Source organism: Hordeum vulgare, chromosome 1H (assembly GCF_904849725.1).
Source record: "Hordeum vulgare subsp. vulgare chromosome 1H, MorexV3_pseudomolecules_assembly, whole genome shotgun sequence".
In the NCBI taxonomy this organism is placed as follows: Eukaryota; Viridiplantae; Streptophyta; class Magnoliopsida; order Poales; family Poaceae; genus Hordeum; species Hordeum vulgare.
In genome coordinates this window covers 231,163,724-231,175,539 of record NC_058518.1, presented here as the reverse complement: position 1 = coordinate 231,175,539, position 11,816 = coordinate 231,163,724, and the positions used below count along the sequence as shown (strand labels likewise).

Below are 11,816 nucleotides of genomic sequence, written 5' to 3'. Positions count from 1 at the left end.
CTAAAGCAGCCAGCTCATGGGCTGGGACATTACAAACACGTGGACAGTGGGAGACATTCCACTTAATAAAACCCAACTGGGAGCAGGTATTTGAGCTCGCGAAAGACAACGCCCAGGGAGGATCGATCAAGCGTTTCAGAGTTGATGGCCTGCTGTAGAACCAAGCACTCAGTGTCAAAAGCAACACGGCCCATGCCATGGTCTTCAGCAAACCGGACCGCATGCAACAGGGCACAAGCTTCAGCGTGAAGTGCATCGCACATGTACTCCAGCATTCCGGCGTCTGCGAAGAGGACGTCTCCAGCATGGTCCCGAGCAATACACCCCCAGCCAGCAGGTTGTGACACACCGCTGAAAGCTGCATCAATGTTGATTTTAACCACGTCCGGAGCTGGCTTAACCCATTTCTGAATCCTCTGCACTTTTGGCTGCACAGTTTTTGCATTGTATTCACTCCATTCAGTGACATGTATGGTAACTAAAGACTGACATTCCTCCACTGATGCTCTGGTTTGGTTATGATTTGCTTTGTTTCTCTCCGTCCACCACAACCACAGGAGGCAAATCGCTGTAAGTTTTCCATCCTCGGGTAAACGAAAGAGCTCCTCCAGCAGCCGCCGAGGTGTTTGGCAATCGAGGTGCTACCGGTGCACCAGATACACCCCCAGTGGGCAAGCTCAGGGCACCCATGGCTCTGGATCCAGGTGCTGAGTGGCTAACAACCTCCCCCCTCTGTGTAATCATTTTCAGCAGCCCTGCGTGCGAGCAATGCAGTGAGGCGCTTGCGCCTGAGTTAAAACTGAACTTCCCTGGATTTGGGGTCATTCTGACCTTGTAAGAATTTGGAGGGGCGGTGTGGTGTGCATTGCGTGAGACCTGTGCAAACATGGTTGCGTTTCTTTATGACATGGAGTCGGCAGTCGGGGATGGTGATCCCAGATGAACTTGTAGACCACGTGTGTTCTAGAAAACTCGTACTGTATAAAAAATCCCCTCTAGCAAGGGAGTACAAAAAATGGGTAATGCTATTTCATAAAGAAGGTTCTATTTCAGCATGAATTTGGAAAAAATTCACCTTTCAGGGAGGGCAGCATTCATTGGAAAAAGTGACCAAGCAAAAAAAAGCTCTTCACACGAAAAACAAAGTAACACAAAACTTTCAAGTTCAAAAAACAAAGTAGCATGAAGCATTGCGCAGCAAAGCTTTTGGCAGATGATGTTATTCGATGTAGCATCTGATTGAAATGTATGAATCTTTACATCAAACAGTTCATTCCACACAGCAATCCAGAAGAACTCACAGGTTCGAGACGGGGGCTTATTTTACAAATGGACAATAAACATCATTTATGTCAACAAATGTACAAAGAAACCTCGGCGTAATTATATGACTATTCCAACAATCAATCTAAGAGCAAAAGATGTGCACATGTAGGGACAATAGGAACAGGCGAAGCTGAAGAGGAAACAATGGATGCTCGCTGACTGGCTGCTTACGGGTTCAATGGACGGTCCATCTGCTGGCTCAGAATCAGGCATGACCGAGCTTCTTCACGAAGGCGGCCATGTACTTGCCCTGGTGCTCGGCGAGCGCAAGTTCCGCCTCGCTGGGCTGCCTGCTACCATCACCAGCAAAAACTCCAGCTCCATAGGGGCTGCCCCCTCTGATGTCGTCCATGTTAAACATGCCCGAGCCAAAGGTGTAGCCAATGGGGACAAACAGCATCCCGTGGTGCACCAGCTGGGTGATTGCCGTCCAACTGCAGTGAACAACCAAATCATATATGGCCAGTCAGTGACAGGCCAGCAGAGCAAAGGCACAGACTGAAACCAACATAATCAGAAAGCGCGAGAAGAGTACATAAGCAATTCATAGTGAGTAACTAGCCTATTCTAAAAATCTATAGAACAGTATGAGCATAATTGACACAGAGAACTTTTGTCCATCAAAATGATATGATAAGACAACGTTTGTTTTGGAATCAAGAAAGATAAAACAAGTGTATTCTTTCCTTGCCAAAGACTGGAGATCTCGCTCTACGCCGACGACGTGATACTCTTCTGCCACCCCTTCTGCCACCCCTCCCGGAGATCTCGCTCTACGCCGACGACGTGGTACTCTTCTGCCACCCCTCCCGGAGTGACATTGCTGCGATCAAGGCGATCCTGGAGCTGTTCGGTCGAGCCTCGGGACTGCGCGTCAACTACAACAAAAGCTCTGCCACCATGCTCAACTGCGATCCGGGAGATACACACCTGACCACGGAGCTCCTTGGGTGCAAGATCGCGGCCCTACCGCTCACATACCTCGGGATCCCCCTCACCATCCGGCGACCCTCTAGCGCCCAGCTGCAGCCATTGGTCGATAAGGTGAGGGGCATGCTCCCCGGCTGGAAATCTCGGCTCATGAGCAAATCGGGCCGCCTCGCCCTCGTCAAGTCAGTACTCTGCGCCATCCCCATCCACCAGCTCCTCGTCTTCGCCCCTCCGAAGAAGACCACCAAGCTCATTGAAAAAATTGAGAGAGGATTCCTTTGGGAGGGCCGCGCCGCCGCAAACGGTGGCAGCTGCCACGTCAACTAGCGACGCATCTGCCGGCCGCTTTCCCTCGGCGGCCTAGGCGGCCAGGACATGGAGTGCGCGGGGCTCGCCCTCCGACTGCGGTGGCTCTGGTTCAGCCGTACCGACGAGGGCCGGGCTTGGCGCGGCCTCGATCTCCAATTCTCCAAGGATGAGCAGGCCCTGTTCTTCGCCTCCACCACACTGGCCGTGGGGGATGGCAAAACGGGGAGATTCTGGGAGGACCGCTGGATCGGTGGCCGCTCCGTCAGCGAGGTTGCGCCGCTTCTCGAAGGCATGTACTGTCCATATTCTCTCCCTTTTCAATGAAAAGAAACGCAAACCTTTGCGTTTTCCCGAAAAAAAAAAGACAAGACAGTGGATGCTACTTGAATTTTGCCATCACCTCTCATGCTAGAGACGCATTGGATAAAAAATAGTGCAGTCATCAAACTACTGAGTTTGAACTTTTAAGTGAAAAAAGAAGAAGACAGTAAATGCTACAGTATTTGATTTTTGCCATAGAATGTCATACTCGAGAGTCGAGACAGATTGGGTAGAGGGGCAGTGCAGTTAAATTACTGAGTTAAAATTTTGATTTCAAACGTCCGCAATTATCGCAGGAGTTTATGAATACAATATATAATCTGTGGTCCTCACAGCCAGCCGATTGCAGATTTGACAGTTCGTGCTTAGGACTGAACCACACAAACCAGGTTGAGCGGTAGTACAGCAGATTCTCTAATCAGGTACAAGCCTAGAAGTTTTTTTTCTTCGAGAAAAAGCCTAGAAGTAATCCATGCTGTGACATGATCCACGGCCATGCTATCTCTGTTATCTCTGTTATTAATAGTAACACACCACAGATCCATGATCATTAGTAATGAAGAAAATAGTGCATCAGCAACTTCAATAGCTCTCAGTAAAGCATCTCATTTCCATATCTTGTAGCTACCTAACGATCCTTAACATCACCAACATATACATTATGTCAGTTTGTGAAATTAACTTGCTTGTGAGGCCCTTAAGGGCCATTTACGTGAAATTTGTCAAGGCATCATGACGCATTTGGCTGGAGATTGCTTATACTGAAACGCCCCTACCACCATCACCCTATTCAGTCTGATTCCTTGCCTAGTTAGTGTTGAACATGTGTGCAAGGGCAAATTGCCTACTGCCGCATCATGCTGAAAATTCAGGCATTGAAATGATTTAAAGTAGAACAGAACACGATGTTAACCCACACAAAAAAAATCCATGTCTGCCTTATTCATGACCCCCGGAGACAGCGCATGCTGATGTCTCCGGATTGGCAACCAATGAAGCCACCAAAATAAAAGGTTGCTCACAACGCACTGATCCTAAAGACTGTGTTTATGCATCCTCAAAATTCAGTATAACACCTAGAAGGCTAGAAATACATATGTGACATTTCTATTGTCCGCTAGATAAGTCAAATAGACAGGGTTCGGGAGATGGAAGTGTTCCAATATTGTCTACTTCAAAGAATCATATCTTTCTTTTGCGGGAATCATATCAATAACATTTTCCAGTGCATAATAACGAGCACTACTATAGAGCTGAAATAATTGAAGGATTAATTCATCCCTGTAGAAGAGGTGGCAAGGTGCTTACGCAGTGGTCTCCTGGCCGCCGCCCTGGGTGCCGGTGCTGACGAAGAACCCAGCGGGCTTCCCGGCGAGCCTCTGCTTCTCCCAGAGGGAGCCTGTGGAGTCAAAGAATGCCTTCATCTGCGCGGCCATGGCGCCGTACCTGGTCGGGAACCCGAACAGCACCCCGTCGGCTTCCTCCAGGTCGGCTGGCGCTGAGATGACCGGGACGGCGGGGTCCTTGGACGGTGCCTGCATCTTCTCCAGCACCTCCGCCGAGAGAGTCTCCGGCACCCGCCGCAGGACGGCCTCCACCCCCTCTACCGCACCCGCTCCCGCTGCCGCGTGACGCGCCAGCGCTTCCACGTGCCCGTACATGGAGTAGAACACGATGTACAGCCGCAGCGTCTGGCTCGACTCCCCGGTGGGTGCGTCCTGGGCCTCCTCGGGCGCGTCTCGCGGGACCGCGGTGGCGGACGACGACGAGGGCGCGGTGGCGACGGTGGTGGCTGGCGGCTGGCGCTTCTTGCTGGGGACGCAGCCGCCGCCCTTGCCCATCTCCGGCGCCGGGTTTACCAACAGTCAAGCCAACCCCAGATGCCAATTCAGCTCCAACTAGGACCAACAAACCTGCATCAAACCAATGAAGCGGCAATTCAGCAACACCTCCCGCAAATCCTGGCTCCAACGAGTGAATAGCGGATCTGGACGAAGAACATGCACGCGATTGCAAAATCAGGAATGCGATCTTGGGAACTGCGGAAACGAGACCTTGGAATTCTCCTCGGGAGGTGGTCAGGTGGAGTGTGACAGGGAGAAGAAGACTGGGACTAGTGTGCGAGCGCAGATGCCAAATGCCGGCTCAGGAAGCGACAAAGGAGAGGAAGCGGGGCATTGGAAAAATAATAATAATAGTACTCCTTCGAAGGTTCACCGCCGGTTGTATGGGGATTGGTTCACGAATCTCACGTACACTCGTGGTTATTAAAAATAATCTTTTCCTTAAAAATCTGGAAATCTTTTCCTTAAAAATCTGAAAATCTTTTCTTTAAAAATAATCTTTTTTAAGGAATACTTGATGAATGCCTATGTGTTGTCAAGGAAAACAAATAATACATCGACACAGATAAAATCATCCTCTTTTTTTTTTAAACTAATGCTTTATTTCTTTTGCCTCATGATATATGCTGTCGGGCTCAAGCCGATCATCCTTGTTGTAGCCCGGTCTCTATCTCGTTACAGTGATGCTAATTAAACCGGATTATTCGTAATCTTTGTCACATGACCATGCTTATCCATGTCGGATCACATAAGGGTACGGAGTATATCTTTTCTGATCTAATGGGCAAATCTCATCTTACTTGGTCATGTCTCGCAACTTAGGTCTAGACAAGTTTGAAACCTATAGTTATAACTACCTAATTACGGAGTAGAGTTTGATCGGTCCAAAGTTGGTAGGTCAACACCCCAAGTTCATGCATCAGCTCAGGTCTTAGGACAAAGTACTCAGTCGGGTTTTTTTGACTCGAACCTTATTTGGACTCAGATCGAAGAACGTCGAATCTGACAAGATCTTTCCGAGTCCATATTATCCAGCTAGCATCTAATGTTACATCATCGATGAGACCGGACTATCCACCACGTCATATGCTAGTCTAGTCGACTATGCATACACACAATCCTTTTGACTAAGATCATTTAAGACAGTCATCATACAATGGATAGTCTCATAAATAACTCACGTATTTGTTGATACACATCACTAATAATGTTAGGATCAGAGTATATCGACCAGAGGGGGTGAATGGGAGATTCATAATTTCTTTCAAAATGTTAAATATTCTCACCACAACACAGCGGATAAGAAACGAATCAGTTTCAATTCTGCGAAGGAAGACTATTTCCATAGCAGAAAGAAAAGTGTTCCCAAAACAAAACTGCATAGTTTTAGTTCTACGAATCAAAACAACTGCAGAAAGAAAACTATAAATACACATAGAATTGCACACATCACAGGTACAAAACATGCACACTACTGCGAAATATTCATCAAAGCAAGACTTAACAGAATGACTAAGTAACACCATATGAAAAGCAGATGAACATACAACCAAACAACCTTAAGTACTGTGAAAGCAAATATGCATACAATATTGTCACAATACTGAAAGGAATGCTTGGAAGATAAAGTAACACAATACACAAATATATATCTATCGACAACAAAGAGCGCCGAGAATAAACTACCGAAAGAAATACAGCGGGATAGAAACGACCAGTGGTGCTCGACGATGACAAATGATTTGGTAGACCGGTTCACTCTTCTGCAAAAGAGCTGCGTCTAGCGGCACGACTTGTGATTGAATGATACTTGTAAACTGCGCTGGCATTTTCCTTGAAGAAAGGGATGATGCAGCACAGTAGAGGTAAGTATTTCCCTGAGTGAGAACCAAGGTTATCGAACCAATAGGAGGATCACGCAATTTCTCGTCTTCAGCGCCTACACATAAAAAAGCACACACTTGCACCCAACGCAGGCAAGATGTTTGTCAATCTCATTGAACTCGTTACTTGCAAGCGATAAATAGTGATAGATAGATAGTTTGGTAAATATAAATAGAAAATAAAAAAGAAAGTAAATAACGACATCAAGGTATTTAGAGTTTTTGTAAATATATTTGTGAGGAGACCCCGGGGGCATAGTTTTTCGATAGAGGCTTCTCTCGAAGAAAGCATACGGTGGGTAGACAAATTACTCTTGGGCAATTGACAGAAAAGAGGGTAGCCATGCAATAATTATTCATGGCAATGATCACACATATAGGCATCACGTCCGTAAGTAAGTAGACCGACTCCTGCCTACATCTACTACTATTACTCCACCCATCAACCGCTATCTAGCATGCATCTAGAGTGTTAAGTAAAAACAGAGTAATCCTTGGAGGATGATGACATGACGTATACAAAGTAAATCCAATTAATACGAATAAACACCATCGTTCTACCCTTAGTGACGGCAATACAATACAATACAATACATCTCATGTCCCTTTCTGTCACTAGGATTGAGCACCGCAAGATTGAACCCACTACAACGCACCTCTCCCACTCAAGATAAATCAATATAGTTAGCCAAACCAAATCAATAGATCGGAGAGAATTATGAAGCTACCACAATCATGCATATATATGAAAACTAGCAAGGAACTCAATATAATTTCATGAATAATCTGAACATAGACCCACAATTCATCGGATCCCAACAAACGCACCGCACAATAGTGATTACATAACATAGATCAACGCAGAAATCGTGGTGTGATACTTGTGATCTGCGTTGGATTTTCTGTGAAGAGGAAAGGGTGATGCAACACAATATTGGTAAGTATTTTCCTCAATGGAGAGCCAAGGTTTATCGAACCAATAGGAGTAACAACTAACCCCCATCTTGAGCGACTCCATGCAAAGAAGCAAACACTTGCACCCAACGCGAGCAAGAGGATTGTCAATCCCCTTGGACTCATTGTTTGCAAACAAGTAAAATGTGTATATGATAGTTGATATTTGTAAAATCCAAGGTAAATAAATATTAAATAAATTGCAGCAAGGTAATTGGAGCGCTTGTAAACTTATAAGTGAATAGAACCGGGGGGAGTAGTTTTCCCTAATGACATCTCTCATTTAGTAGGCATACAATGGGTAGACAAATTACTGTTGGGCAATTGATAGAAAAGCACACAATTATGTGATATTCTCGGGCAATGATCGTGTATATATATGCATCACATCCATAAGCAAATAGGCTAACTCATGTGTGCATCTATTACTATTACTCCACCCATCGACCGCTATCCAGCATGCAACTAGAGTATTAAGTAAAACAGAGTAATGCTTGGAGAACAATGACATGATGTAGACAGAGAGAACTCAATCAATATGAATTAAACTCATTTTTTATACTTAGTGGAAACAATACAAAGACATATCTTGTCCCCTTCTGTCTCTGGGATATAAAAATCCATCAGATTGAACCCACTACAATGCACCCCTCCAAGTGAAGAAATATCAATCGAGTTGGCCAAACTATTTCAATAGATTGGAGAGATTTCCAAAGCTATAATAATCATGCAAATAAGAAACATAATAGAATTCAGAGAAGACGCGAATCTTTATCATGGATGAACTAAACATAAACCCACAATTCATTGGATCCCAACAAACGCACCGCACAAAAGAATTACATCGGATAGATTAAAGCGAAGATGTGATGATCATTGTATTGAAGATCAAGATCAAGATCAAGAGAGAGAGAGAGAGAGAGAGAGAGAGAGAGAGAGAGAGAGAGGGAGAGAGGGAGAGAGAGAGATAGGTACTAACTACGGACCCATAGTTCTGTGGTGAACTACTGACACGTCACCATGGGAGCAGCAAGGATGATGTAGAGACCCTCCGTAATCGATCCTCCCTACGGCAGAGCACCGGAATAGTGCTCGAGATGGGCACGCGGTGGAACAGAAGCTTGGGATGGAGGAAAAAGTGTTTCTGGTGGCTCTCTTAGGGTTTTGGGATATTTTTGAATTTATAGGCTAGAGAGGGGCATCGGGGGCCACCCGAGGGGGGCAGGACCACCCCCCTAGGCACGCCCTATTGTGTGATCCTCCCCTAGGTCTCCTCCCGAAGCTTCTACGTCTTTTTTTGGTCCATAAAAACATAAAAAAGTTTCATGACAATTGGACTCCATTTGATACTTAAAACCTGAAAAGCCAAAAACATGCAGAAACAACAACTCGCAGTGGGCACTGGGTTAATAGGTTAGTGCTCAGTAATAATAATAATTGGTATATAAACACCCTAAATGCATCCTAGAATGATAATATTATAGCATGGAACAATCAAGAATTATAGATGTGTTGGAGACGTATCAACATCCCCAAGCTTAGTTCATGCTCGTCCTCGAGTAGGTAAATGATAAAAACAGAATTTTTGATGTGACATGCTACCCAACATGTAATCTATTTCAGGTTTGATCATTGAGAAATGATGAATAAATAAACATCAACATAGTAATATTCATAAACATAAGCAACATAATCACCATGTTTAAAAATATGTGATCCTTAAAGAATGTTCACCCCCTATTCATTTTATCATATAAGCATAGCATGGCTCCATCTTCACCACATAAATACAAATGTTAAGCACCATGGTGTCAAGTCACGCAATTGGATCATACTTTTAATGCGCTTCAACTTTTTATTACTCACTCAATATATGAGCGTGAACCATGGATATAGCATAAAGGTGAAACAGAATATGTTTGTAGGTTCCAAAGAGGTGAAAGAGGAGAAGAAAGTATTGCATCTACTAGGCATAGCAATGGGCTATGGAGATGCCCATCAATAGATATCAATGAGAGGAGTAGGGATTGCCATTCAATGGATGCACTAGAGCTATAAGTGTATGAAAGCTCAACTGAAGCTAAGTGGGTGTACATCCAACATGCTTGCTCATGAAGATCTCGTGCATTTGAGGAAGACTGTCATTGGAATATACAGGCCAAGTTATATAATGAAAAATTTCCACTAGCATATGAAAGTTACAAAACAAGAGACTCTCTATATGAAGAACATGGTGCCACTTTGAGGCACAAGTGTGGAAAAAGAGGTAGTAACACTCCCCCTTCTATCTTTCCGCTCATTTTTTTATTTTTTATTTTTTGTCCGGAGTCTCATCCCGACTTGTGGGGGAATCATTGTATCCATCATCATTTCCTCATTGAGACAGTGTCCTAATAATGATGATCATCACACTTTTATTTACTTACAACTCCATATGAAAAACTATAGTATGACTCTATATGAATGCCTCCAGTAGTGTACCAGGATGTGCAATGATCAAGCCTAACATGTAAAAAAAATGATGATCGGTGGCTTTGTCACAAATACTATGTCAACTTATATGATCATGCAAAGCAATATGAAAATGGAAGTATAAGTCACATAATGTGACGGTGGAAGTTGCATGACAATATATCTCGGAATGGATGTGGAACTGCCATGATAGGTAGGTATGATTGCTATTTTGAGGAAGATATAATGAGGCTTATGTGCAACAGAGTGCATCATGTCACGGGGTTTGGACACACCGTCGAAGGTTGCACTAATCCTCGAGGTGAGAATGGTCAATGCACGGTACCTAAAAGGCTAGAAAATATGTGAAGCACTACTGGAAAACAGTTTTTTGCCATCTGCTGCTTCTTTGCCGTCTGCTGGCTGATGGCAAAGACCCTCTTTGCCATCAGCTACCAGAAACCAGACGGCAGAGAGAAGCCTGATGGCAAAGAGGGTCTTTGCCATCTGCTGCTTCTTTGCCGTCTGCTGGCTCACGGCAAACACCACTCAGGCTGACGGCAAAGATCTGGGCTCACGACAAACTTAACTTAGGTAGACGGCAAAGCGCTCGGCTGGCCCACCCCGCACCCCCTCTCTCCCCCTAACGACCTCTCTCTTTGTCGTTCGCTTTTCTCCTCTGTGCCGTTGGGAGGCGGACGACAAAGAGGGTGCGCCCCTAACGGCCGTTAGCCCCACCCCCACGCGCCTCTCTCTCACCCCTAACGGCCACCCCACACCCCTCTCTCTCACCCCCGACACCACCGCCGCCGCCGCGCCCTCCTCCAGCCTCCCTGCGCCGCCGCCCCTCCTCCTCCGGCCTCCCTGCGCCCCCTCCTCCTCCGGCCTCCGTGCGCCCCCTCCTCCTCCCTCCTCCGGCCTCCGGCCTCCCTGCGCCCTCCTCCGGCCTCCCTGCGCCCCCTCCTCCCTGCGCCCCCTCCTCCACCACGCCCCTCCTCCTCCCCGGGACCTCCTCCTCCACCACCGCCGTCGGAGCTCGCCCCTTCTCCACCACCACCCCTCCGCCACCACCGCCGTCTCCTCCACCTCCGCACCCTCCTCCTCCCCGACCGCCCCCTCCGGTGAGTCCTTTTTTTCTTTTTTTGCTAATTTACAGATTTAGTTTTGTTTTGTTAATTAGTGGTAGCTAGATTACTGTTAGTAGTTTTAGTGGTAGATTTAGTTAGGTTAGTAGTTTTAGTTAGGTTAGTTAGTTAGCTCGGTTAGTTAGGTGGAGGAGGTGAAGAGGAGAAGAGGAGGAGGAGGAGGACGAGAAGAGGAGAAGAAGAAGATGAGTAGGAGGAGGAGGAGGAGGAGAAGAAAAAGAAGAAGAAGAAGAAGAAGAAGAAGAGGAGAAGAAAAAATAAGAAGGAGAAGAAGAAGAAGAAGAAGAAAAGAAAAAATAAGAAGGAGAAGAAGTAAAGAAGAAGAGAAGAAGAGAATAAGAAAAAAAATAAGAAGGAGAAGAAGAGAAAAAATAAGAAGAAGTTGATTTTTTATTGTTTGGTATTTAGTGGTAGCTAGATTCTTTTTTAGTTACTTAGTGGTAGATTCTGTTTTTTTGCTGTTTAGTGCTATCTAGGTTTAGCGATAGGTTTAGTTAGCTTGGTTAGTTAGGTTAATTAGTTAGTTAGCTTAATAGAAAGAATAGGAAGAAGAAGAAGAGGAGGAGGAGGAGAAGAGGAGAAGAGGAGGAGAAGAAGAAGAAGAAGAAGAAGAAGAGGAGGAGAAGACAAAAATAAGAAGGAGAAGAAGAAAA

The 11,816-nt window shown here is 45.5% G+C and overlaps 1 protein-coding gene across 1 annotated transcript; it reads right to left on the bottom strand.

Annotated features, from left to right (window-relative positions):
* Positions 1-1,219: 1,219 nt before the first annotated feature.
* LOC123429346 (probable NAD(P)H dehydrogenase (quinone) FQR1-like 1) lies at positions 1,220-5,060 on the bottom strand. The gene is made up of 3 exons (XM_045113394.1): positions 4,941-5,060; positions 4,195-4,799; positions 1,220-1,760 (listed from the first exon to the last, which is right to left on the bottom strand). Exons 2-3 carry the CDS (start codon positions 4,725-4,727, stop codon positions 1,532-1,534), a joined length of 762 nt encoding a protein of 253 aa, XP_044969329.1. The 5' UTR covers positions 4,728-4,799; positions 4,941-5,060; the 3' UTR covers positions 1,220-1,531.
* Positions 5,061-11,816: the final 6,756 nt, after the last annotated feature.